Below are 27,545 nucleotides of genomic sequence, written 5' to 3' on the forward strand. Positions count from 1 at the left end.
TGCTCTGTAGGCCGATGGCAGGGATCAGGGTGGGTGGCTCGGAGGAGGGGGCTGGGGCCCTGTGCTCTGACGGGTGGAGGATGGCGCCCGCCCCATCCATCATTTGGCAGCCACTGGCCCTCGGGCTGACATGGCCATTAAGGCCTGGGACCAAGTGCTCAATCTCTTCCGAACCATCGCCCCCAACCTCACCCTCGCCCCTGGCCCACCTCCTCTCAGAACTCAGGAGTGGGAGAGGCCACTGGGGGTGGGCGCTGGGGAGACAAGCCCTTGGAAACACACAGAAATGCACAAACATGGGACACGCTAACAGCACAGGGTCACCCAGGAAGCCACACAGATCCATCCACTAGGACAAAGAAACCTAGAGTCACAGATGGAGAGGGGCCACAAGAGCAGCGATGTGGCACACGTGACCGGTGGGCTCCCCGTGAACCCCTTAGCACCTCTCCGTCCCCCCGCCCCCACCAATCCCTCCAATACCCTCACACGGCTCCCAACTCTGCTTCCAGCAGGGACAAAAACAGCAAGTGGCCCAGCAGAGCGAGGGAAAAGAGTTCTTCCGGAGTGAAGGGAGAGAATTTTCGGGCCAAGAGAGATCCAGAGAAATAATCCAGTCTCTCCCAGCAGCTTTCTGGTCTGCTTCCTGCAAAGGCCCTCATCCATTTACCTGTGGGGAGTCCCATGTGGTTGTGGGTCTGCCTAGGCCAAAAAGGGATCAAGAAGGGAAGAAAGAACACTGGCTGGTTTCCATAGACTCCTCAAGCTCTATGTGGTCTTGGCCTCTCTAAGCCTGAGAGTCTTCAGCCTTACAAATAGGGCAGGTGGAGAAGGGGTGGATTGGAGTAGATACCCCTGAGTGGTTTACGTGTACTGTTGTATTTACTCCTCACAGAACTCTTAAGAGGCTGAAATTAATAACTTTTACAGACAAAGAAACTGAGGGTTAGGGCTGAGTTTTTTGTTGTTGTTGTTTTTTAAGTAATCTCTATACCCAACGTGGGGCCCGTTGAGATCAGAAGTCACATGCTCTTCCGACTGAGCCAGCCAGGCACCCGAGGTTTAAGGGAGTTTAAGACCTGAGTCAAAGATCAGTGATGGGTACCAACCAGGTCCCTTTTAACTGCAATCCACGTTCCTCTCAAGGGACTATGGCTTTGGGGATAGCCGGGGACTGGGGACACTGCAGACTTTGAAAGCAGCCCTGGATGCTAAAGCCCCCTATCTGCGTCACAGTGTGCTCCTACATGCCCCCTGCCCCTGCCCCAAAGATGTGGGAACCTCCTTGAGTGGTAGAAGGAAGCTCGGGCCTCCTCCTTTGCCTGGCTACCTTTGACCGCTCCAAACATTCCCTCTCTTTCTGGGAATGTTTCCACCACTCGTTGAAAAGCAGCTAGGGAAGGGAGGGAGGGAGGGCACAGGATTCAGACCTTGACTCTTTGCCCCGACCTTTCTGGACTCTCGGTTTTCCCATCGGTAAAAGAAGGAACCATGGTGCTTGTAGAAACAGTGAATGTTATTGGGTGTCTACTTTTGGCCAGGTGCTGGGCTGAGGGCTTTAGAATGGAAGGTCAGAGACGTGGGACCACTGGCTGCCTTCCCTGCACACCTCCAGGCCCACCTGAGTGGCTCCCAGTAGGTGCTGGGCAAAAGGGCAACCATTTTTACTATGGAACAAACATAGATTAGAGCCTTTCTGGGTCCTGGGGAAGGAGACCCTATAAGGAGGCCCTGCCCTGGTTGGTCTCTATCTATGGGGAACATACAGAGAGGTCATTCATGTTGGTGGGGCTGGGGTGCAACCTATCCCTTTGCTATCCTAGCTGGACCCTAGCTTCCCCACGGCCCTGGCCTGGAGGGAGAGGCCAAAACAGGTTTCTGACGCCACCCTCCCCAGGGGCAAGGGTGAAAGCATCACCTCCTCCCCTTCCCTGCCAAGGTCTCCTGGAAGTCTAGAAAATGTGGGGGAGGAGGGCAGTGGGGTCGCCTCAGCCTGAAGCTGCCCCCTCCCTGGGGCCGAGGGGAGAGGGTGACATTGGGAGGGGGGGCCGCCCCCCAAGAGGGTTCCCAGGAGCTGCTTCCAGGAGGTTGAGGAGGAGGCGATGCCCTAGGACTGGGGAGGATAGCGGTAGTGTGATGTTGTGGGGGGGGGGGTATGGTTAAGGGGCTTTTTGTTGGTGTTGAGGGGTTTCGGTGGCCGCCCCTGGGGTAGAACCCTGTCCAGCCTGGAGTCTCAGCCCCTCCCCCACGTCTCTCCTCCCCCACTAGGTCCCGCTAGAGCGACATGATGGTGGAATCCGCCTCGGAGACAATCAGGTCGGCTCCGTCTGGTCAGAACGGCGTGGGCAGCATCTCCGGGCAGGCGGATGGTGGCGGCGGCGGCGGGGCCGGGGCTTCGGGCACCGGCGGAGGCGGCGCGGGCAGGGACGCGGCTGGGGGCGCCGACAGCAACGGCGAGATGAGCCCCGCGGAGCTGCTGCACTTCCAGCAGCAACAGGTAGGAGCAGCCGCCCCTTCCCGGCCACCGGGAGGAGAGGGGGCTCGCCTGGCCTCTTCCCTCTCCCTCCTGACGTCGACGTGGGCCCCAGGCTGACTGCCCAGCAGCCTCACTTTCAACCTTCTTGAAAAGGGCCAGCCCTCCAAGGACTCCTGCTCCCTCGAATTCTAGTGGCCACCTTGGGGCAGGCAGAGGGAGAGCGGGGGCTCCCAGGAGAAGTGGGACCCAGGAGGCCCCGAGGTCAGGGAGCTTAGGGCAGTCTCAGAAGGACCCACGAAGACAGATGCCTGGGCAGTAGGCTGGAGAGTGTGCGTCTGGGATGGCTGGGCGCCTGGGCTCTCCTCCTGCACACTGGCTAAGTGAACAGCGTTGGGAGAGGGAGACCCCACTTTAGGTGCATGCCCCTTGGAGGAAGGGGGCTGTGTATACACTGTCTTCACTTTATTTGTATTGTAAAACATTCCCCACCTCCATGTCTGCCTGGGCCCCTGACCCAAGCTGTGAAGAAATTAAACTTCCAGGCACCAGAGTCCAAAGCAGCTAGGAAAAGGCCAAGAGCAACAGGCAAAGTCAGGCCTCCATTTTTAGGGCTCAGACTGGGGATCCCTATCTGCGTCCCCCTTCCCATTTCCCCCCTTCGTCATTCCCACCCTCAACTGCAGAGTTCAGGAGTTTAAGACCAGCTGCTGACGTTCCAGAGGCTCTGGGGTGGGGAGCCTGGTTGGATGATGACAGAGCAGGGGCCCCAGGCCCTGGCCCCATGGCCCCACCCCTGGAAAAATGGAGAATCATGCTTGACAAGTTCAGGAGAACCGGCCCAGCCAGCCTCAGCCTTGGGATTCTCCTCTCATTTGACTGCTCAGCCAGGCACACTGGCGGCACAGCCCCTTGGGGGCTCTGCTGGGAATGTGGAAAAGTCGGGTCTACATGTAGTCCCCGCCCATGCCTCAAGCGTGCACAGATGTGTGTACCCATATTGCCCTCACGATCTCTCCCAGGCTCACGCTGGGGCTCCTCCCTCAACTGCATAGCCCCTAAGGGGCCCTTTCCCACCACACTTGTGGAACCCAAGGTCAGACTGGAAGCCCAGCACCCTGTACGGAGTTGCTCAGCCACCACTAACACAAACTGAACAAACCCAGGTTAAGTCCCAGCCAGCCTCTTACCAGCAGTGTGACCTTGACCTAGTCATGGGCCCTCCCTGAGCCTTGGCCTCCTTGACACCCTAAAGTACGGGGTTTTTAGGATCAGGTGCAATTTGAGTGTGAGATCCCTGCACACAGTGCGTGGTTGATGTGGATACTAACCGAACTGAGGACTTTAGAAATCACTTCCTCTTGCAGACTACGGACACGGGAACAGGAAGGACCTGTCACCTTTCCCTGGGGAGATAGCCCTGGGGAGTTTGCTGGCATCTCCCAAGACTTCCTAAGCAGGATCTCTGCGGAAGAGACCCTCAGAGTCTGTGCCACCTACCGGGGACAGAATGTCAAAGGGCAAAACCTACCCCTTAGGAAAATAACAAACACACCCCACCGGAAGTCTCCAAGGCCACCCATTTTATACAGCCACCTCTTCCCCTCCCTCACCTCTATGCACACACAGCTAGGAAAGATTTGAATGTGGTGGGGGATGGGCTGTGGGGGGAATACTGAAACTGGAAAGTGTCTTTTAAAACAATTACTTAAAACTGCAGAGTAAACACAGATATCTCTATAACTGGGGAGATGTGTAGGGCAGGGAGAGACAGAACTGTCTGTACTGATCAGGTTTCTTCATTCTGCATTGCACACAAGCCATGGTTTGCCATCTATATTCCACGTTCTAGTTATTCCTGTTTGTTTTGGGGACTATCCCAAAGTCCTGGAAAATCCTATATCTGTTTCACAAATAAACTGGGGTGGAGCTTTGGAGGCAGGCGGACGGCTGTTTTATCCATTTGGGCTCACTATGGGCCTGGGGCCTGGGGCCTGGGGCCAAGGAAAATATTTGAGACTTTAAAAAGGTTCTATTGGCTCCAAACTATGAGAGAACCCTGCAAAATTACAATTATAAATGTTTCAATTAAAAGGAAAGTCTGTGGACGGTCCTTCTACCCCCGTACGAGCAAGGCTTTGAGGAAAGCTTCAGGGGTAACACTCTCTGGTACCCCCAACAACAAATGTTCCTGATTGTTTGTGGAGTAGAATAACTAGGGAAGAAAGCCTGGCCCAACGGGTTCCTCCTCCCTCTCCTCCATCCCATCCAGGAAGTCCTTTGAGGACAAACCAACAAATACCTTGCCTCTGTTTGGTGCTTTGGGTCTTTCTCCTACATGGTGTCATTTAGCTGCCTCCCCAGCCCTGGGAAGTGGGTGTTACTATTATTCCCATTTCACAGGTGAGGGGGGCACTGGCTGGTCCAGGTGACACAGGAACAGCTGCAGCTAGACCTCAGGTCTCCCAATTCCTAGTTCAGGGCTCAACACAGCCTCCTTTTGGCTGCTGCCACCTCACACAGTCCCTTGTAGGAAGTGGAGGGAGTAAGGCCTGGAGCATAGTAGGTGCTAAATTAAACGTCTGCTGGTGAGTGTATGAGAGGACTCTATTCCCAACCCTAAAAGCTCTTAAAATAAACAAACAAAAGCAACACTGCCGGCCCTAAGGAGCCACTGTAGAGGGAGGTTGGGGGTGGGTGTACAGTCTGTGCATTAGTCCCATCCCGCCTCCTTGGGCCGCCAAGCCCCTCTCCCTGTTTCCATCTGCCTGTTGGTCTCTGTCCCTCCACTCTAGGTAAACAAGCCCTGGAAATGCAGTCTTAGCCTTTGGGAGTAATGAGTTGACAGAGGAGAGAGAGATAAACAGGGCAAGTCAGAAGTCAGACCAGTGACAGGACTTCAGGCTGAAACAAACAGTACTAGAGACGGTGGCCGCATCACTTTGGAACAAGATCAGGCACTCGTTTCCATGCAACAGCAGGCCGGGAGCTTGTTTAAACAGAGGCTGGGGGGTGGGAGTAAGGGGGTGACATGGCGTGGCTGCCAGGCCCCATCTGACTAGAGAGAGGGTCCGTGGCCGGCTGCCCCGTTTCAGCCGTCAAGGCCCCAGCTTCCGGCTCCCTCCTGTCAACCCGCTTATGGATGAGTGATAGAGCCACACCACCTCCACTCTGTCCTTGGGGCTTTCGTGGGGTCTCCAATCTCACCCCCTTATGGAGAACGTTCCCCGAGAAGAAGGCCTTGGAGTGTGCATTCATTCAGCAAACAAGCATCGAACCTTATTTATACCAGCACCCTGCTGGCCAGCCAGCTGGAGGTGATGATCCCCAGCAGCTATTAAAGAATACCCTGGACCCAACAGACCTGCCAGCCACCTCCCGTTCCCGTCCCCTTCCTTCACCAAGGCAGAGTCTCCTTCCTCATGGCTCCTTCCTCCCTTATTTCCCTCTGATGGCTTTTTTCTTTGAAGGTTGCCCTTGCATTTCCTCCTATTCTGGCTTCACCTGTATGAAATGTTCCCAGTGTGTGGGGGCTTTCCCCAGGGACTGCACGGATACCCTTTGAGCTCTGTGATGGTGATGGAGGGCAGTGAGGGCCAGGACGAGTGTGGGAGGTGGAGGGCCTACAGAGGCCTTGGGGACGGGCCAGGCCGCTCTGGCCCAGGAGAGCTGGACCTGGGGCCGGGAGGGCTGGGCCAGGCAGGGTGGGGGCTGGCAGGGCTGCTGGTGGCTGCGCTGAAAGGCGTCCTGGGCCTCCGGAGCCTGCACTTCCATTGTCCTCGGGTTTCGGGGGTGACAGGTCAGCGAGGGTCACAGGAGGGTTGCCTAGCGTCTGGGAACTCCCACCACAGTTGCTGTGGCAACCGAGGCCAAATCCCACCCTGTTCACATCCTGTGAGGAGATTCAAAGACGTTGGGGGGCTCTGCACATTAATGGGCTTTTAACTCACCCCCTCCTAAGAGATGGTCGGGGTGGGGGGACGTCAGGGCGAGGAGGAAAAGAAGAATGGAAGACATTTTTGTTTCCTTCCCCCATCTGGCTGTCCTCTGCCCAGGCTACTTAGGGGGATGGGGTGGAAAGGGGAGCCTTCTAGGGTGAATTAGCACAGACACCCCCCACCTCACACACAGTCCTCAGTGGTCTTCAGCCTTCGGGTCTGGGGCCCATTTCTCCCTGGGACTCATGCCCCAGATTTACTCTTCCTCTCTGGTCCCACACCTTTTGGACTCTTCTTTTGGTAGAATGAGCTCCTCCCCAGGAGGCGCGGGGGCGGGGGGCCTGAAGGGAGAGTTGGGGCCCCAGCGCCCCAGAGAGGAGACTTAGGAACTTGTCAGTGAAGCCCTTGACTCTCCAACAGCTGTAGCATAGCATGTGGAAACTACTTTCCCACCGTTGCTGGAACAGAGGGCCGGTGAGTAGGGCCCAGCGGGAAGGCATTCTTTGGGGTTGTGCAGGGAGAAGGCCTTAACCCCCTTCTTATATCCTTCCTGGGTTACTAAGCCAAAGGCCACCCTGTTTTATGTGTCTGCCTCCAAGTCCCCAGGAGGGTGCTAGGGCAAGAAGGGTGGAAAAGGCAGAGGAGAGGCCCTGGGCCCAGGAAAAGGGGCCCAGGAAAAGGGGCCCAGGTCCTTGCTTTGCTGGGACTGGGAGGGAACCAGCCCACTCTACCGCTAGCCTTCCCTTCTGGTATGGAATTCTGAGACTTCCTCTTTCCCATGCCAACCCCAGGGTTCTTGTCCTTACTCATTGGGAATTTGGAGACAGAAGGGAGAATATGGGGGAGTGGTGGCTGAATGTTTCTTCTTCTGAGTGTGAAAGATTAAAGTGGAGAGGGTCACATCCCAGGGCTACCCCTTGGTGGGCCAGCTAGTTTTGCACCAGGAGAGCCCCTTTATTCTGAGAAGCCCGGTGAGAGTCCTTGGGAAGGGACTCGCATGCCCCTACATGTCCCGCTCTGTGCCCCACACTTGAGCTCCCTATAGAAGCACTGGTGTGAGGGTAGCAGCTGGGCGCACAGTGGCTCTGATCCCAGACCTGGAGAGACACCCACTTCCAGAGACCCCACAGCTGCTGTGGGTCTGGGAGGCGTCCCAAGCGATCAAGCCACCCCCGCAGAGCCAGGAGGGAATGAGGGAGCCACAGAGGAGCCCCTTAGCCGCTTCAGAGCAGTTGGGGTCACTTGTTAATTCTCATCTCCCGGAGGTGGGAGGCCGGCCATTCCTGGCGTTGGTGAGAAAAGGGGCCTGAAACCCGGCTGTGCACCCAGGCTCCGAGTCTCCCACCCACGTGGGCTGGGCCTGCTTGTATCAGTGCGTTGCTGGTTTTCATTTTAATGGTTCTAATTTGAGAATGCGCCGATGTCATTTTTACGAGGTTGGTGTAAAAAAAATTTACAGCCTTTCCAAAAAGCTTTTTTTTTTTTTTTTTTTTTTTTTTCCAAGGGAAAAAGGTGTAGAATCACTTCGGGGGTTTTATGGTCTCCTCTTCCCCATCCTCCTTGCCCCCCTTCTCTGTGTCATTTAATTTTTATGTCTCTGCTGGAGGACAAAGCAGGGCTGGTAGAGAACCTGGATCTCTCTAGGTCAGTACCTTTAGTGGTTGGGACCACTGACCTCTGACCCTTCTCCCTGGGCCCCTTTCCTCCACTCTCTGGCCTCAGAGGACTTGCATTTCAAGCAGTAGACCAAAAAATGCTTCCTATTTAATTCAAATCAACAAGTTCTTATTAAGCACCTACTGTTTACTAGGAGTGGGTTATGTATCTACCCTCAGAGATTATATCACTCCCTCCTTAAAATCCTCTGGCATTTTTTCCTCAAGCATGAAGTATTGCCCAGATGCAGTGAGTATCTGACCCTTGATTTCGGCTCAGGTCATGATCCCAGGGTTATGGGATCGAGCCCCCATGTAGGGCTCCGCACTGATTGTGGAACCTGCTTGGGATTCTCTCTCTCTCTCCCTCTCTCTCTCTGCCCCTCTTCCCCACTCACACACACTCTCTCTAAAATATATATATATATATATATATATATATATATATATTTTTTTTTTTTTTTTTTTTTTTTTTTAAATTAAAAAAAAAGAAAGAAAGATGGGGCACCTGGGTGGCTCAGCGTCCAACTTCAGCTCAGGTCATGATCTCACGGTTCGTGGGTTCGAGCCCCGCATCAGGCTCTGTGCTGACAGCTCGGAACCTGCAGCCTGCTTTGGATCCTGTGTCTTCCTCTCTCTGTCTCTCTCTCTCTCTCTCTCTCTGTCTCTCTCTCTCTCTCTCTGCCCCTCCACTGCTTGTGCTCGTGCTCTCTCTCGCTCTCAAAAATAAATAAATAAATGTTAAAAAAATGTTTTCAAAGAGAGAAAGAAAACCACGGTCCCTCCATGATCTGGCTCCTGCTCACCCCTGGGACTTCCTCTTAGGTCACTCAGCACGGCTGAACTGGCCTTCATAGTTTATAATGCTCCCAGCTGAGTCCCACGTCAGGGCTCTTTTGTTCACCACGAAGACTCTCCTGAAAGGGTTCCCTCCCCACCCTCACAGCGGCCTTCCCTGGCCAGCCTCTCTGTGTGACGCTAACCACCATGTCTTCACCCGCTTGGCTTTGCTTTAGTATATGCTTCATCCCATTAGAATGTAATCCCCGTTAAAGCAAATGCCCCGTGTCCCCGGTGTCTAGGACAGTGCGAGCGCCCCATGGGGCTTCACAAATACTCGCTGAATTATCAATAAGTGAATAGAGAGTCCTACTGTGGCCATGCGGCGGGGGACAGGTGATGGGCTTTCCTGGGGCTCTCTTTGGGTTTGGGATAGGCTAACCCACCCCCCCCCCGCCCCCCCATCACCTCTTCATGCCCCTTCCCCTAAATCTAGCCAGCCCCAGTTGAAAGTAACTATATCAAGATAATTTCTCTCTCAGTTTTGCCCAAATTAGCTATATGCAGACAAAAGAAGTTTGGATTTTATTTTGCCCGCCCCTCACCACGATCCAAATGGAACCAGAATTTGCTAGAAGGTCCTCCATCTTGCCTGGCCGCTCCTGGTTCCTCTTCCCTGCACAGAGCCCATTCAGGCTCTGCTTCCGCTCCGGTGTGGCTTCGGGCATGTCGCTGCCCCTCTCTGTGTCTCCATCGCCACCTCTATGAAGCAAACCACAGCTATGCTTCACAAACCATTTAGCTTAAGAGCTACCGTAAGAGATACATTTTACGTGGAGCCCTAGCACACACCATTCCATGAAACAATACTTATGCTTACCCTAATAACTCTGATGCTTTCTTACATACTGGTGTGTGTGTCCCTATTTTTTGGACCCCCTACATTGATATTATGACCCACCATTAGCTCATGACCAGCAGTTTAGAAAACACGAGACCAGATGGCTCTAACGCTTCCAGCCTGCCAGGTCTGGCTGATTCTGCCGCTCCATTCTCAAAGTTCAGCCCTTCAGGCTTGTCTCTGAGCACCCCATCCCCGCCCTCCTAATCTTCAGCCTGGGGAAGGGGCCAGTGAACAGCCCTGCACCTGGCTCCCATGGAGAGGATGCCTGTCCCTCCCCGCTGAATTTCCAGAGACAGAAATGAGGGTGTGGTCTCATCCTGCGGAGCGGAGACCCTACTGCTCCGAGACTTGTTTTTCTTTTCAGAGCGGGCCCCCGTGGCCCTCAGAGCTCTGGCTTCGTTCCCCTCCATCCCAGCCGCCCTCCCTGGATGCCTGTCCGTTATAAGCCATTTGTTCCTAATTGTGGAGATCCTGCTAATGACTTCTGAATGGGCGGTGGGGGGAGGAGAGTTCGCCTTCATTAGCAAGACCGTTCTTAGGCTTGAGGGGGAAAGGGGGGCGGTGTAGCCCTGAGGAGGGTTTGGTTAGCAAGTCCTGCTGGGTGGCACTGGACAAGTGACCGGGAGCTGCCTGGGAAGGTGGCAGATTAATAGTAACGACAAAAGTTGATGTCTGCTCAGGGCCCGCTGGGCGCCAGGCACTGTGGTAAGTACTACCATGTGCCTCGTGTACGCTTCACAACAACCCTGGGGGTTAAGGACAGGGTTCTTCCTACTTTGCAGAGACAGAAGCTGAAGCTCAGCGAGGTGAGGTGACTTACCCAAGGTCACCCAGTGTATGGTGGAGCCGGGATGTGCATCCAGATGTCCACCAGCGTCCATGAACTGAATGGCCCACCGCTGCCTCCTTTTGAGGAAAACTAGACCTTATCCGCCCAAGTCCCCCAGAGCTGAAGATTAGGTTTTAGGTCCAAGGGGTGGAGAGAGGGGATTTAAGAGGCCAGATGACTCCAAGTTTTCTATTCTGCCCCTGAACCCCCTCTCCCTCTCCTTCCCTCCCTCCTAGGTTTGCCATGATGGCTCCTCCTTGGTGTGGGATTCTGAATGCCTTTTGCCACCCAAGGCTGTCTTCGGATATCTCTGGCCCTCAGGGAAGGGACATTGAGCCTGGCTTTCTGAAGAGTCCTGCCTTGGTCGTGTCTACTGGCCTGAACCAGTTTTACCTCCCTTTCACACGTAGACAGCGGAAAGCACACAGGCTTAGGGGAGAGATTCACAGGCCCTGAGAGACCATGCACAGCATCGTGAAGGCCCTCCAGTGGGTGAAGGGAGCTGGGGCATCAGAGGTGTGTGGACTCCATTTCCTGGCCGCGGGACCTTGGGTCTCAGTTTCCTTGTCTGTAAGATGGAGACAGTGACCCGTGCTTCAGCAAGATCTAGAAGGCCCTATACCGATGCTAGCTCTTTGTCCACCTGCCCTGCCAACCCTGTTCAGCCTAGACCAAAGTGAATTTCGCAGGTGTGCCTGCTGCTGGGGAGGGGGCTCACAGGTACATTTCATAACATCGGTGTCTTCAGGGGGGCTATGACCTGGTCGGCATCAGCAGAGAAGGTGGGGCTGGATCTGTCCAGGGTTGGGGGCCATCATTGCCCACGGCTCTCAGCAGCAGGCAGTGGTGATGTCATCAGGCCTCAGGGCCAGCAGCCAGTATTGAGGATGCCTGGCATGTCAGAGTGGTGGCTAGGAGTCAGGTGGGGCTTTAGAAAGTCTCAGCTCTACCTGATCCCTTGGGTGACCGCCCTGGAGGAGGGAATCCTGGGCCAGAGGGAACCCCTAGTTTCCAGAGTGCTGTCCCCAGCTGGGGCTCTGGATGTGTGGATGGTGGCAGGGAGTGGGGAATGGAGCAACACTGGAGGACGCAGCAGTCAGGGCCTTCCTTGTCCAGGCCATCTGGGGAGGGGAGCTTGGGCCCCAAGTCCAGGGTCTGCCCATCACCCTTAACCCTGGGTACGCACAGCGTGACTTTTAGATGCTACCCATGCCACTCTCAGTTGGGTCAGGGCTGAGCTCTGTAAGCAAATTGCACGAGACAACCCTGTGTACCATCACCTCCCTGTCTCCTCTGAGCACAGGGCCTGTGCAAGGTGGGTGGCCACGAATGTGAGAGACTGAATGAACAAATGAATGAATGAATGAATGAATGAATGGAGTGCCTGCAGGCACTCTGACCCTAATGACCTGAGGGCCCCTGTGGGCTCCTCCAGACTTTCCAGCTGCCAGCCCAGGAATGGTTTCAAGCTCCCGGGACTTGCTGGGCCATTTCACTCCTCTGTACGGCGGGGGTCGCTATGCCAGCCTCCTGTCCTCCTGAGGAGCCCGCCCTTCGGGAATCCAGGCAGTGCAGCCAGTGCCTCTGCCTTCTCCGGGCTGTGGTGCCCTGTGCTCGCCTCTACTCAGGCTCTGAGGGGCGGCCGTCGTCACAGCCCCGCAGCCACGGGTCCTGGGGCAGGTCAGCGTTGGCTTCTGTGTGTCTCAGCACCTGGCACACAGCAGGCGCTCAGTAATGTGAAGGAAGAAGTGAGTGGGGCTGTAGCTGGGCTCCCTGTCACATGGCCTGCAGGGGAGGCCCCGAGTGGGAGGAGGGCACGAAGGCGAGTGAAGGGCCTGTCACCGATTGAGACTATCAGGCCTGTCGTTTTTTCCTACAAATCTTGTAATTTCGTGCTCCAGGGGACCACAAAGCAAGAGAGTCTGTGGGGAGTGAATCCAACTCCCCCCAACTTCCCCTGGAAGCCCCTCCCCTGCAGCTCCCCTCTCCCCACTCTGGGTTGCCTGGGCTGGCCAGCTTCTCCAAGCCTTCCTCTTCCCCCAGCTTGCCCCCTGACCTGTGACCTCCTACCTCTCTACCCCACCTCCACTTTTGGAGGACAAAGAGCATCCGTCTGACTCCCATAGACCTGGAGGAGGTCACTAAGGCAGATAGAGGCAGGGGCTCTTTCCTGATGACCACGTGGCCACCTCCCTTCCTTCCCTCACCCCATCTCCCTCTTTTCAAAGCCCCTCAGAGCCTTTTGACTCAGGTCAGATTTCTACTTTCTGAAGTCAATCTGGGAGAAGAAAGCCCAGGCCACCTCCCTAGGGGAATGGAGGGGGTGCTGGGGAAGGTCTAGGACCTGGGGGACTGGGGAAGGCATCTGAACTCCAGGTTTGCTGGGGGGCATGTGCCCCGAGGTACACAAGTGAGTATTTGGAAACCGTGCCAAGGGGAGCTAGGCTTAAGCCTGGGGGTGGCTCAGCTGTTCAATGGCAGTTAAGAAGGGGCCGCGAAGGACGCCTATATACGTGCAGTGGGCCCCCCGTGAGCATTCGCTGGGTGGGGAGTGTGTATGAGCGTGTCCATATTGCACTGCGTAAGGTTTGCCTTGGTGGTGGTGAGGTCAGAGAGCAGAAGTCCACACGGGGACAAACAAGTGTGTGGGTGGATAGACGTGAGGGAGCTGCGGTGAGCATGCTTCGTTGCATAAGTGCGCTGGGCAGGAGGCCGTGCTGGGGACTGGCCGAAGGAGCCAAGGGAGAGAGCCCAGGAAGAGAACCGAGATTCCCGAGAAGGGAAGGGGGCAGACGCTTCGTGATGCCACCCTGATGCCAGGCAGGGGTCCTTTCATCCCCCTGGTGTTTCAGAAATGGGTAGTGTCCTGGTTTCGCAGAAGAGACTGAAGCCCAGGGAGAGAGTAATTTGCCCGAGGTCATACTGCTGGGAAGCAGCACAACTGGGGTTCAAACCCAGGTCTGTCTGGTGCCAGAGCCCCCTATCAAAGGCCGGGACCCAACTGCCTGGGGTGTCGAAGGAGATCTTTGTGGAATGTGGGGGGAGACAGGTGTTGTGCTCCTGGAATGTGGATTCAGGACAGGTCCCCACATCCCCTGCCTCTACCCCCTCTCCCCCCCCCGCCCCCCCCCCTCCCCCACACACACATAGTGACTCAGAGTCTGGCAATGGAGGGCCTGGCCGTCCTTATGGATGGAGAACTTCCTATGGCTGCCTCCCTGACCCCCCACTCTCCCACCAGACCTCTCGCTGCTCACCTTCCAGGCTCACGGATGGGCCGGACCTGCTCCGCCTGCAGCCTCCACACCCTGCCGGCCCACAGTCCTGTCCAAGCCACCAGGGCCTCTGAGCCCGGACTGCCACAGTGCGGTCGGAGCTACTCGCTGGTAGTTCAGACACACCCTTGAGGATTTGACCGAATTCCCCCATACCACGAGGGCCTGCACCCAGATCCCCCGACTCAGAAAGCCACACAGTGCACGGACCCTGAGATTCCGCCCTCGTGGCCCTCAACTCTGTGCAGTGACTCCGAGTAAATGCCCCTCCCATAGCCTCCAGACCCGCCACCCAGCCAAGGCTTCCTGGGCTCAGATCCTGTCTCTGACACCTGGCTGTGTGATCCTGGGCACGTCCCTTTACCTCCTGGAGACTCCATTTCCTCAGCTGTAGAATGGAACACATAATCAATCCCTGGCTCCCAGCCTCACAGGAAGGATTCAACGAGATCTTGTGTGTGAAGGGCCTGACTCGTAATAGATGTTCAGCAAGTAGTACCTATTGTAGTCCTGGGGTCCAAATGCTGCACTTTCCCCTGGAGTCCTTTCGTGGCCGCTGTCCCTTCCATTTGCTACCCCCACTGAGTCCCAGTCAAACCTCTCAGGTCCTAGAGTCAGGACCTAAAGGCTCTGATCCCCATGCCCTGGCGGCTTCTCTCAGGGACTCCTACTTTGGGCCTTACCTCCAAGCCTAAGTGGGCCCTGGGACCTGTTCACTCACCCCCAGGACCTTCCACCTTAGCCTGCCCTCATCCCCTTTGCTGCCCACCCCCCCCACTCTCCCTGAAACCCAGGTCCTGCACTGACCCCTGACCACCCCCCTCTGGGCCCTTCAGGCCTTTGTTAGAGCAGGGAAACCTTGCCCTGACAGGCCCCTATCTTGCAGGCTCTCCAGGTGGCCAGGCAGTTCCTGCTGCAGCAGGCCTCGGGCCTGAGCTCCCCAGGCAGCAATGACAGCAAGCAGTCTGCGGTGCAGGTGAGGAGAAGGGTGTGGGCTGGGGCCGGGCAGGTCGGGAGGGGGTTACTGGGCCCGGAGGGAGGGGTAGGGCCAGCAGGAGGATTGCTCTTGCCAGTCCCCAGTGCCACAAAATGCGCAGCTTTCCAGAAGCAAATGCAGCCAGTGCAGGCGTGGGATGGAAGAACTTCTCTTTCTCTGGCTTCACCTGATCAGCCAGGCCTTCCTCAGCTCAGCCTCTTTGTGTCTGTGGCTCGGAGTTTGTGGCCACGCGCTGCAGCTCTCTCTCCCCTGGCTTCCCTTCCCTGGCTCTGCCCTCAGGGTCCCCATCCCTTCTCAGCTTTCTGCTTCCCCATCCTTGTGAATCACTCAGCCTGTCCCTTTCTCCCCAGCTCTCTCTTAGAGGCTGCTCCCCATCTCTCACCCACCAACTCTGTCTCCCCCAGTTTCCTGTCTCTTGGTGTCTCTCTGTCTCTTTTGTTTTCCTTTGCACAATCTGCCCTTTTTTCCCCCCCTCTCCCTTCCCCCAGCTTGCCGGCCCATCTGGCTGGCTGGGGGAGGGGAGATCTGTGGGAGGTGGGGGGGTGGGGGGGTGGGGAGGGAAGCTGGGCCTTCTGTTTACCTTTTGTGTCACAAAGAACTTGGGAGAATTGCGGTCTGAGTCGGGTGGGTCATGATTCGGGCAGCCAGCTCCCCTCCCCCGGGCCCTGCAGCCTTGTTTCCAGGCTCCCCTACCCCTCCCCACAGCAGCAGGGGAGGCTTGGAATTGGGGAGAGGATTAAGCAGGGCTTTGAAAGGAAGTTTATCCAGGGGAGGAAGGGTGAGCACAGATCGCTCTGGAGTTTGGGGAGGGGGTGCTGAAGGAAGGAGGAAAGTGAGGAGGTAAGCAGGGGTGGGGTGCACCGTGCTTGGAGGACCCAGGACTAGACTTTGTGGGGGTGGGGGGCGGGGGGAAGATTCTGGTGCTCTGAGGAGTATCTGAGCTTTATGTCAAACAAGCTTATGTTCCGGAAAATGCTTTGAAGAAGTTCAAGGTGACTGACAGATGTGGGGCCTGAGCAGGGGCCCTCTTTTAAAGTCTTGAACCTAATGAGACAGCCCTCAAGGGGGAGGAGTTGGGTCAAGATGGGTAGTGGTCTGGGTGGGGAGGTGAGAACAAAATCTGGAAGGTCAGTAATGGGCAGAGGAGAAAGTTCTCACACTGCAATGATGTAGAAGGTTCTCATGCTCGTGTGGTATCCGGACTGGGTCTCTTTGAATTAGGGATCCCTCCACCCCCCACATATTCCCTGGGTCTGAAGTGGTCTTCAGGCTACTGCTCTGGGTCATCCTCACCCTGGGCCCAGCCTCCCACCTCCTTCTAAGAACAGGGAGGGGTGGGCTGGGGAGCAGGAATGCTCCCCCAGCTAGAGGAGACCTGCTGACCCAAAGGCAAGAAGGAAGGAGCTAGATGGTAGTTGGAGAGACCGAGGTCAGGCATCAAAAAGGACTTTACCGTTGGCCGTGAGGCATAGGAGATCTGAAATCATTAAGAGGGGAAGGGAGACCATGGAATCTTCCTGAGAAGGGCCCCTTCCGCCAAATAAGGGCGACCCTGGATGGCAGACATTTTGGTCAGAGGGACAGATCAAATGATCCTTTTCTCAGGCCTCCTCTCTCTTTGCCTCCTCCTCCTAATCACTGACTGAGTCATCCATTCATCAAATACTTACTCAGTGCTGACGAAACTAACATTTACAGAGTGCTTACCATGGGGCAGACGCTACGTGCTTTACGAGTGTCCTCTGTCTCCCTCTATCCTCACAACCCTGTGGGGTCTACAGATGCTATTATTATTAGCTGTCTTGCAGATGAGGAAACTTTGGCCCAGATAGGTTAAGTAACGTGTCCAAAGTCACACAGCTAATAAGGGACAGAGCCAGGATTTGACCCCAAACAACTTAGCTCCAGAATTTAAACTTAAATGCCAACACTGTGACATTGTGTGTGCTTTGCACAGTAGTGAACACCAGTAGTCCCCAGGGATGATTCTCTGGGCTCAGGGAGATGGGGTTCATGGGGCCACGTCTGTACTTCTCCAGGAGCCTGGAGCTCTGACTTTGATCCTCCTTCTCCCCCAACCCTGGATACCTTCCTTGCCTCTTCTCTCTACCCTTAGGTTCATCATCTCTAAGGAAATGGGTCTGATTGGGTCGCAGGGCCTAGAAATAGCTTTTCTGTGAGTGAAATGGTTAAAAGAAGGAGATAGGTGGCGGCCCTTTAACAGTGGCCCCCACATGACACTGCTCTGTTCCCCATCTCAAGACAGGATTGGCTGCCCACTCACCTCCCCACCATGTTCAGGACCCCTCTCCTGCAGCCAGCTTCAGAAGTTTCTAGCACCATTGGAGTCTCCACCCCTAGCCTGGAGATGGCCTAGTTTGTGCCCCAGTCTGGGCCCCCAGGCAGGGAGGGGTCAATTATAGAAGGCAGCAAAGGTAGCTGGGAGTTTTGGGGGGTGGAGGGGATGATGGTAGGCTAGGGCCAGGCCCCTTAGCTCTGTCCAGCCTCTGTATCATCTTCTCTAGAATTTCTGGAAGTTCATCTTGGCGCCCCACCACTTCTTTACTTCTTCCTTGCTGCAGCTCCAGCCCAGAGCTAGCCTGCGGACTTCCTTCTGGTCATTTGCAAGGGAGTTTAACCTAGACCAAGCTCTGGCCCGTCTGGCCTGTCTGGCCTGGTGTCTCCACTGAGCCAAGGACCTTAGACCCCACTTAAGAGGTTGAATTTGGGTCCTTGATTCTGGCACCAAATCGCATCCATGGGGTGCACAGCCTCCCAACCCTCAGGTCCCAGATAAGCTGCCTCTATGTCAGGCCACCCAGCCCAGCACACTGTAGTCATGGTGGGTGGAGGACTCAGGGGCCTGGGCAGGGTCCCTGAGGGAAGGGCTGGAGGCAGCTGTCGGCATTTAGCCCAGGGCTCGCACTGCCAGGGCTTTAGTAAGCATTTAGCTGTCCTGGCCACTCTCCAGATAGTGACTCACGGGCCTTGCTGAGCTGACAGGCTGACAGTGCCTATCCTGACACATCCTAGCCTGGTGAGGGGTCAGTGGGGACACCAGGGGAGCTCTAACTCAGTTCTCAGGACCCTAAGGGGCACGGGAGGAGGCGGATGGGGTCAGGCAGTTCAGAAGCTCAGCATGCGGCAGCCACTTCGCTGACCTTTCTTGACCCCCTTGGCCCCACTGGACAAGTACACACAAGGTGATCCGTCCACATCTCTGCAGCCGCCTCTCCGGCCAGCTATTCGGCCACTTGGCAGGAATGGCAGAGGCCAGGGAGGCCTTCCAAGGTCATCTCTTCCATTCCCCTGCGTCCAAGTAGGAAAGCCCCAAGGAAGGAAATGCCACATCCTTTCTTGCATGCCACTCACGGTGACTCACAACCCTAGTGGCTGGAAAGATCCCCTGGTGTCTGGTCTGCCTCCCTGCCTGGGCCATGTCCAGCTCTAAATTGAGTCCTCCCTGGGAATGACAGGCCCCAAACTCTGGTCCTTGGGGACCCTCGCCATGCAGTACCCTCCGGGGCTCCAGGCGGGCCTAAGGGGCAGTCATGGTGAAGAGAGAGGGAAAGGGGGAGAAGAGAAAAGAGAAGAGGAAAACCCAGAATGTTTTTAAAAGTAGTTTTCCCTGCATTTGTATGGAATTTGATGGCCTACAAATCACTTTCACTTACCCCTTCTCCCATTGTGCCTTTGAGGAAAGGGCAGGTGATTTGACTCCGCTAGGCCTCAGTTTCCTCATCTGTAAAATAGTATGAGGATTAGACCCTCCTTCCTCGGGGTTCTGTAAAGATTTGTGAGACAATATGCACAAAGGAGCCAGCTTCAAAAGTTTGTAGAACTTAGGGTCTGGGTGCCTAAAGGCATGTAATTAGCAATTGGAGGTCTGGTAGGAGATGAGATGGGGTACAAAGGATGGTCAGTGTCAGGGACAGGAACTTAGGTCACCTGCCCCAGGAATCCAGGACTGAGCTCAGTACCACCATGGTGGGCACCCCCATGGAAGGAGGAAAAAAAGGACAGCTGAGCCACCTCCCAGCGTTGGGGACAGCCTGCAAGGGGCGTGGGTCTGTGCTATTGTCTGCCCCCTCGGCCCCGGCCCCTCTGAGAGTGAGGACCAGAAGACCCCTACACCCTGGCTTTCTAGAGTCTCCTCCAAATATGCTTGTAAAAAGGGAGGCTGGACTTTGGATCTCCAGCCTCATTGACCCCTCAGCTCCCTGGATAAGTTCAGTTTCCACATACTCTTCCAGACCTTCCTCAAGACCTGCTCTGGGCTGGAGAAGGCAGTGTGGGACATAGAAACACCAGGAGCCATGGAGTTCACAGACCTGGGTGTGAATCCCAACCCTGCCATTTAAGGCTCCTCGTTAGAGGCCCCTGGGAGCCTTCATTCACACAGAGCATCACAGCTAAAGAGCTAGGGTGTGCCCCACCCCAGGCTGTTGGCACAGAGATGACTGGGATAAAGGAGAAAAGCCCAGGGCCGGGGCTCAGCCACTAGTTGTTGGTGGGGGGTGGGGGAGAAGAATTGGGGGCATTGGGACTTCCCCGATGTCCCTGGATCCACCACACTTCCCCTGCTGCTCCTCTGTCAGGGAAGCCCCTAATTGGTGGCTTGAGGCTGAGTCCTGCCCCTGCCAGGGATCCAGAAGGGAACCAACTCCTCTCCCTTGCCCCACCCATGAGGCGAGGGGGAGGTGACAGGGCCACAAGTCCCCTGAGGACATAACCTGTCACATCCTGCCCAGGACAAGTCCCTGCAGGATACCCCTCCCTGACTGGGCTGCCCGAACCCCTCCCCACCCCTGGGCTGGCAGAGGGGCCTCTGATCTGCTGGGGAAGGTATTTCAGCTCAGGGGTGCAAACACTCAGTGCCTGCTGTGTGTGGGAAAGGGGGGGTTGTGGGGGCGCTTCTAGGGCTTGGCCGTGGGAGGGGAGATTAGACAAGCCGGGCTCAGAGCGGTGGGGTTGGCATAGAGCCCCATCAGGGCACCTGCCCTGCCAAAACAACGGGAGAAGACAACGTTGCAACTTGGGCCTCCCTGGCGATGACTGCCCCAGCCTGGGGATTTCAGGGAGGTGGGGCCGAGAAAAGAATGATGTTATTGCTTTTCCAGGAACCTCTTGCTGGTAGCTAGGTCCTGCAGGCCTCCCACAGAGGCCTAACCCAGGGCAGGGGATAGAAAGCTGCTCTACTTTGAGACTCCTGCACGTTCCTACTGGGAGTCCTCTTGTAGTTCAATCCCTGTTTCACATTTGAGGAAACTGACGCCCCAGAGATGCCAAGTGACTTGCCTAGAGGTCACACAGCAAATTCATTCCAGGGCTAGCAGCAGCAGCGTGCCTCCAAACTCCCTGCCTGGTGTTCTTTCCACCCGCCCCCCCCCCCCCCCCTTTGACTTAACTACACCTGTGTGTGCCATCTAGACAGGTATGTGAGAGTCTGTGACATGTCCACGATCAGAGCCAGAGTCCCCATGCCATGCGGGCCACTTTCTGAGTTCTTCCCATAGCTGCAGACCGCCCTCCTGGCCAGGCCCAGCTTGTAGACAGTGCTGTCAGATTAGACTGAGCAAGAACTGGGAAGGGCCCGGTGTGGCCTGTCCCCCGGGGGAGAAGCATTATGGGTTCTACTGACTGCTCCTTCCTGTTCAGCGACCAGAAAACAGAGACCAGGGAGGTAAGTCACTTGTCGCAAGACACACAGCTGGCAGGTGGCAGAGCCAGATTTTGAACCCAGGCAGTCTCACTCCAGTCCATGCCACCATACTGTGGGTGGGATCGAGGTGAGCAGGCTAATGGGGCCAAATCCCACAGGTGCCTGTGTCGGTGGCCATGATGTCGCCGCAGATGCTTACCCCCCAACAGATGCAGCAGATCCTGTCACCCCCACAGCTGCAGGCCTTGCTCCAGCAGCAACAAGCGCTCATGCTCCAGCAGGTGAGTCGGGCCCCGGGGCAGCTGGGAAGTCTAAGAGAGGAGGGGGGGGCAGGGTAGGTGCTGGCTTCCCATCTCCCACCCTGTTTACTGCCAACATCACTGCTGGCCAAAGCAGTGGCAGGAACCAGAGAGACTGCTCAGGCTGGACTGGTCTGCATTCCTCCAGGGCCGCTGGGGACAGGTCAGAGGTCAGGCCTGTCCCACAGCAGCACCCCCAGACTCCTCCTTGTACGGACCCCACCTCTATATCCAGAACCCCAGGGAAGGGCAGAGTACTGGAACCTCCTGGCACCTTGTTGTGACCTGTTCAGGAGACCCACCAAGAGGCAGGGAGGGCTCACAGCTGTGGGTGAAGCCCCCTCTCCCTTCTCCACCGCCTCTCCATCCAGGCCCTGCTGGGGACCCTCAGAGCCCACTAAGGAGAGCAGACATCTCCCTGCAGGGTGTCTGTGTCACCGCCCCAGTGAGACTCCCTCCTTCTGCCTCCGGGAGCCCAGTTAACAGCAGGCTGGGGTTGCTGTAGGGTCATCAGTTCCCTACCCGTGGTAACCCACTCCCACCCCTGCCACCCCTTTCTCCCCTCCCCCCGCTCCCACCCCAACCCTCCACCCAGCTGCAGGAATATTACAAGAAGCAGCAAGAGCAGCTCCACTTACAGCTCCTCACCCAACAGCAGGCTGGGAAGCAGCAACCCAAAGAGGTAAGGGGCTTGGACAGGGCTGGCTGTGCCCTTGTGTTGTTGGATTAACGAGAGCAGAAGGCTAAGCCCTGCTGTGTTCCTCGCACACGGGCGTGTAGATGTGTGTATGAGCGTCCGACGGTCCTTGCTCATGACCGGTTGCTTTGTTGTCGGCCCCTTTCCTACCCACTTGCACCCCCCCCACCCCAGCCCTGCCCCAGCCTCGGCCACTTGTCATATCCTGCCCTTCCCCTCCAGAGAACTCCCTAGCCTGCATCCCCTCACCTCATCTGGGCCACACGTCTCCTGAGCTTCCATACCAGGCCCCTTGGCTCTCCCTCCATGCCCTAGACATGAGCCTCCCCTTCAGCTGGCCAAACCACAGCCAAGTCCTGAGCTGCCTCTTCCCAGAAGGCTGCCCTGGTGATGCCTAGTCATTTCCCCAAAGCCCAGCAGCCTCCCCCTCAACAGTCTTGTAATTGTTGCATTCTCTGCATTATCTCTAGGCTGGGTTTATTGAATAGCCAGCCCCCCACCCCACCCCCAGGGCAGGCAGGCAGAGCCGTCCCTGCCTCCCAAGCACCCAGGACTTGCTTGGCTCCTGGGACTCAGAAAAGACTTGCTGACGGCCAGACTTGTCAGTGCCTGTGTGAAGAACTGAGTTGGGGGGAGGGGGTGGAGGGGGGGCGGGCAGAGAGAGAGGGAGAGAGCAGAGCTCCCATACAGCGAGCAAGCGTGCCACTGAGCAGTAGCGATGTGGCTCTTCCCTGGGCCTGGGTCCCAATGACCAGCCGATGCCGATCTTTGAAAGTCTCGTCAGACTCTTTGATTCCTTGTATCTAAGAAGCAGGCGAGGAGAGGAGCTGGAGGGGGTAGGCCCCCTCCTCAGCGCAGAAGGGGGGCACCCGGGCATGTGGGAAGGGTGCCCGCCAGGGGAGAGTGGCCCCCGGAGTCTGACAGGCTCATCGATCATTGTGATGAGAGCCCCCCACCCCCCCCTTTCCAGGCGAGCACAGCTGCGGTGCGGGGAGCTGAGGCAGCGGAAGGAGGGGGGCGGGAGCAGGGAGGGCATCGTGCTGCGTGTCTGGGTCCGCTGTGTGTGTTTGCGCGCGTGCGTGCGTGCGTGCGTGCGTGTGTTTACTGCGAGGAGGCATGCAGCCCTATGGAAGCTGGGCCGGGAGCAGAGAGGCAGCAGCCGCGGACGCCGCTCCCACAGCTCCGGGGGCTGACAGGCCCTGGGAGGGGGTCGCCGCAGGGTGGGGGCCAGACGGCTCGCCCTCGGCCGATGGCACCCCTCTCTGCACGCCCCCTCGGGCCCCCCACCAGGCACTGGGGAACAAGCAGCTGGCCTTCCAGCAGCAGCTCCTGCAAATGCAACAGTTGCAGCAGCAGCACTTGCTCAACCTGCAGAGACAGGGGCTGGTCAGCCTGCAGCCCAGCCAAGCCTCAGGGCCCCTCCAGACCCTCCCGCAAGGTGAGTGCGCCCCCCCCCCCCACCCCGCCTGACCTGGCCCACCCCCGCTCCCCTGGGGTGAGGCGGGAAGCCCCGTGGATTCTCCGGGGGCCCTGCCAGCCTCCCGCCTTTCTTTCTCCCGCAGCAGCCGTGTGCCCGACGGACTTGCCCCAGCTGTGGAAGGGCGAGGGTGCCCCCGGGCAGCCCGCCGAGGACAGCGTCAAGCAGGAGGGGCTGGACCTCACTGGCTCAGCCACCACCGCTACCTCGTTTGCCGCCCCCCCCAAAGTTTCACCCCCTCTCTCCCACCACACCCTGCCCAACGGACAGCCCACTGTGCTCACACCTCGGAGAGACAGGTGCGGGGCCCAGGTTGGGAGAGGGTGCTGCACACCTGCCCCTGCCCCCGGGGTGCCCCTGGAGCCCCAGGGATTGGGTGGGGAGGTGCAGCTGGGTTCTGGATGTTCACCCCTCTCCCAGGGCACACGAAATTGTTCCCGGCTTCTGGGAAACCCATAGTAGGGACAGAAACATCAACTGCCGGGGGGAGCCAGGGCTGTTGGAGTCTTTAGGGTCCCTGACCACTGCCTCCGTCCTGCTCTCCTAGCTCCTCCCATGAGGAGACGCCAGGCTCCCACCCCCTCTACGGACACGGAGAGTGTAAGTGGCCAGGCTGTGAGACCCTGTGTGAAGACCTTGGCCAGTTTATCAAGTAGGTGTCACCCCCAGCAGCCTTTCCGTGGGGCCCCTGACTCCCCAGCCGGCCACCTAGCTTGCCCCTCTTTGGGCCTCCAGCCGCCAGCTGTCCTGCTGTCCTCACGCCTGGGGTACCTAGCTCCTTCCCTGCCCCCACCAGCTCCCTGATCACTCCCCCCTCCAATATGTCGCAGGGCCTGCAGCCTCTGTGTACCCCATCCCCAGGCTGTCAAGAGCTCAGCAGGGTGGGGGTGTGAGGAGCAGGAGAGGACGCCCCCCACCACCCTCCCCAGCTTCCCCACAGACTCAGCCCCGGAGACTGATGGCCTGGTGACAGGCCGGAAGGCCGGTGGACAGGCAGGGAGGGAGGCCGACAGGCGGCTGGCAGCAGGCGGCCAGCTGCCACAGCCGTGCCAGGCTCTGTCACTGACTGATTAACTCCGCTGTCTCCCAGACCCTTGCAGCATCAGGGTCAAACAAATTGTTTTCACGCTTCGTCAGAGGTTTACTTAATTAGTTCATTTGCAATTAGATCTCTCTGTAGCTGCGATTTTAGCAAAGACATCAAAGGAGGCTGACGAGAAGGCGGCTTCCTTCGTTGCCCCGTTGCCCCGTTTTTTGTTTTGTTTTGTTTGGTGTTTTTTTCTTTCCCACCTCTTTCCCGTTGTATCCCTTGGTCTGTCTACTTTCCAAGCTGTGGGTGGGATTAGAGCATGGGATGGTGGGGCGGGGGCGGTGGCGGGGGTGGGTAGTAGCAGCTGGAAAGCCAGGCCCAACTTTCTCTTCTCTGCCCCCTCCCCCTCCCCCAAGACACCTCAACACAGAGCACGCCCTGGATGACCGGAGCACAGCCCAGTGCCGGGTGCAGATGCAGGTGGTACAACAGCTGGAGATCCAGGTGTGCGCTGCAGGGATCTGGGGACCTCCGGGCCCTGCCCCACCTACAGCACTGACATTCCAGGAGGGGCTTAGAGGGTCTCGTGGAAGGGTCATCTTATGCTTTCTTGTTCCTGATAGCCGAGGTCACGAGGTGATCGCAGTCTGATTCTGAGCAAATCCGGGGTGGGGGGCGGGGGGGGTGGCCAGAAGAGTGCCATCCTTATAAAAACAATAAAAACATTTAACAGCTAACACGTTGAGCACGCCCTTTGTGCTGGTTTAAATACTTTACCTGTATAACTCGAGGAATCTTCTAAACAACCTCATATGGCAGGTACTATTACCATCCCCACTCTACAGATACGGAAACTTAAGGCCCAGAGAGGTGAAGAAACTTGCCTCTGGTCACTCACCCAGTGGGTGGCCAAGCGGGGATTAGAACCTAGGCAGTCTGTCTCCCGAGCGTGCACTCTGAAGCCCATTCAGGGCAGTCCGTCAGGCAGCCAGTCAGCATAAACCCATTTCCCTCCGGCACCTAGCAGAGCGCCCTGCCATGAGAGGGCAGTTGTGAAAGATCTATTGAATTTATGAATGGGGGTGAATGAATCATTCATCCATTCCCACGTCTCCATTCATCGCGCGAGGACCCTCTCACACACAAGTGCCACTGAACTTGGGTGTTGTTCAACCACAGCCTCTGCCTTCGATGGGGAGAAAAGGCCTGTGCCATGAGGAAGGAGGCCCCTGACTTGTAGCAGCTTGCTGAGCTTGAGCCTGGGACACACAGTGTTGAGGGGAAGGCGGGGGGGGGGGGGGGGGGTGCTTTATGCAGTGGGCGGCGGCCCCAGGCCCTGGCCTTGAGGGTATGAGGGGGCAGGGTGGAGCTGAGGCTTTCCAGCAGTAGGGGACCGCTGAGGTGTGGAGGAGACGGGTGGTGGGAATAGGGGTTTTCATGGGTGTCTGGTGGAGGGGTAAGAGGACTGGAGGCCCCTGGGGCTCAGCCCCTGTCCACCTCCCGCCTCTTCACAGCTCGCCAAGGAGAGTGAGAGGCTGCAGGCCATGATGGCACACCTGCACATGCGGCCCTCCGAGCCCAAGCCCTTCAGCCAGCCGGTGAGTGACTCACCCCTCCCTGCGGCCCTCCCGGGACCCCCACCCTTGGCGCTGGTCTCAGCACCCGCCCCATTGCTCACAGCTGAACCCGGTCCCTGGCTCCTCCTCATTCTCCAAGGTGACCGTGTCTGCAGCAGATTCCTTCCCAGATGGTCTCGTGCACCCCCCCACCTCGGCCGCTGCCCCTGTCACCCCCCTCCGGCCCCCCGGCCTCAGCTCTGCCTCCCTGCACAGCGGGGGCCCCGCCCGGCGGAGGAGCAGCGACAAGTTCTGCTCCCCCATCTCCTCAGGTAAGGACTGCCGGGAGGGTCATTTTCCCCCGCAAGCCGGACTCCCCAGCTGGCTACCTCACCCTCTGCCTGTCTCCCCCAGAGCTGGCCCAGAATCATGAGTTCTACAAGAACGCTGACGTCAGGCCCCCCTTCACCTATGCCTCCCTCATCCGCCAGGTGAGTGTGGATGGTACAGGGGGTGGGAAGGGCACACAGGCTGCACACACACACACACACACACACACCCTCAGTGCCCCAGCCTCCAGGAGGGTCCTAGGGCCAGAGGAGAGACTTCCCCTCCCACACCTGTCCTGTCCTGGCACATGGGTTTTCCTTCCCAGCCGTACGGCCTCTGGCACAGGCTTTGCCTCAGCACCTGCTGGTGCAGATATGTCTCTGGGGGCACACGCATTATTTTTTGTTGCTCATACCCACTGTCAATCGTTCTCTCACTCCCATGTACATACACTTCTAGGAGATTATTTTCTCATAGGCTTACCCTTTGTCTGCCTGCCCCCTCTCCCCCTCCCCCCAACCCTCTTACACACACACACCCCTGTGTTCCCTCCCTCATGTCCTTAATGCTTAACGTACGTTTACATGTACGTCCGCTTGCTCTGATCTCCACACACAGGCACACACATCCTCACACTTATTCTCATACGTGCTGCATACATACCCCATCTCATGCTTTGGGTGCCCTCTGCCAAAATTAGGATAAATTCCAAATGGCCCCCACCCCGAGGACATCTCTTTCCTGAGAACGCTGCTTCATTCCCACTCCAGGGCAGGGGTGCTTGAAACCAGTTTCCCTCCAGAAGGAAGTCACGTGCTGCTTGCACAAGTGCGTAGCCCTTGAGGCTCGTGTTTTCTTTGGCCCCTGGCTGGGCTGTAACCAGCCTGCTCCCATCAGGGGACCGACAGGCACCCACCAGTCCTCTTGTCCCACAGGCTTCTGTAGTGGGTGTCCTCTCTCCTCGGGGTGAGAGTTGGGCCAGGCAAAAGGTAGAGAACACAGGCCTGTGACCCTTCGAGGCCCAGACTAAGGGTCTCTTTGCTTCTCTCTTGCCCGTAGGCCATTCTGGAAACCCCCGACAGGCAGCTGACCCTGAATGAGATCTATAACTGGTTCACCAGGATGTTCGCCTATTTCCGGAGAAACACTGCCACCTGGAAGGTGAGGCATGCTCCTTCCTCCTTCCCAAGGGCCCCAGTCACCCTTGGACATGTCCACCTCCCTTTGAGACCAAGGGTGCATAACATTTAGTCCCCTCGGAGGAGCAGTTCTACGAAAATGGCCCCAGCAGGGCCCAGGCCGCATCATGGGCCCCTCCACCCCCACTTCAGCATGGGCTATATAGTATGTTCCCAAACTGCTTATTAATAGCCCCTCCTTTCCAGCCTTGTGCTGCCTTCCTTCTGGGAAGAAAGTTTCCTTTCTCCGGAGTGCTCCCCGACAGGCCCCAGAGACTCCAGCCCCATGAAGTAGGGCCTCCAGGAGTCCGTAATGCCCAAGCCTGTTAGGAAGAGCCAGGTTACACCCTCAAGAGACCCTAAGGGTCTAGGTATCTTGGCTAAAGGTACATGTTCGGAAGCGTAGGGTGGGGTGGGCAGTGTGCAGGCCCGGACACGTGGATGGACCAAGCAAGACCCGTAGAC

At 57.2% G+C, this 27,545-nt stretch overlaps 1 protein-coding gene and 1 long non-coding RNA gene across 7 annotated transcripts in view; one reads left to right on the forward strand and one right to left on the reverse strand.

Annotated features, from left to right (window-relative positions):
* FOXP4 (forkhead box P4) overlaps positions 1-27,545 on the forward strand; it is a 50,736-nt gene that overhangs the window by 16,143 nt on the left and 7,048 nt on the right. For 2 of the 6 annotated variants that reach the window (XM_060615482.3, XM_060615477.3), the window contains exons 2-13: positions 2,269-2,497; positions 14,741-14,830; positions 20,672-20,794; positions 21,408-21,494; positions 22,800-22,947; positions 23,072-23,285; positions 23,534-23,638; positions 24,433-24,520; positions 25,531-25,614; positions 25,697-25,904; positions 25,987-26,063; positions 26,962-27,063. In XM_060615482.3, the coding sequence (XP_060471465.2) occupies positions 2,285-2,497; positions 14,741-14,830; positions 20,672-20,794; positions 21,408-21,494; positions 22,800-22,947; positions 23,072-23,285; positions 23,534-23,638; positions 24,433-24,520; positions 25,531-25,614; positions 25,697-25,904; positions 25,987-26,063; positions 26,962-27,063 (1,539 nt within the window). In that variant the 5' untranslated portion in view covers positions 2,269-2,284. The remainder of the gene's footprint in view (positions 1-2,268; positions 2,498-14,740; positions 14,831-20,671; positions 20,795-21,407; positions 21,495-22,799; positions 22,948-23,071; positions 23,286-23,533; positions 23,639-24,432; positions 24,521-25,530; positions 25,615-25,696; positions 25,905-25,986; positions 26,064-26,961; positions 27,064-27,545) is intronic. The other 4 variants (XM_060615480.3, XM_060615478.3, XM_060615481.3 and 1 more) reach the window with 4 other exon arrangements.
* LOC132667062 (uncharacterized) lies at positions 9,409-12,652 on the reverse strand. The gene is made up of 2 exons (XR_009604964.3): positions 10,571-12,652; positions 9,409-9,608 (listed from the first exon to the last, which is right to left on the reverse strand). It is a non-coding gene; the product is annotated as an uncharacterized LOC132667062 (long non-coding RNA).

Source organism: Panthera onca, chromosome B2 (assembly GCF_046562875.1).
Source record: "Panthera onca isolate mPanOnc1 chromosome B2, mPanOnc1 haplotype 2, whole genome shotgun sequence".
In the NCBI taxonomy this organism is placed as follows: Eukaryota; Metazoa; Chordata; class Mammalia; order Carnivora; family Felidae; genus Panthera; species Panthera onca.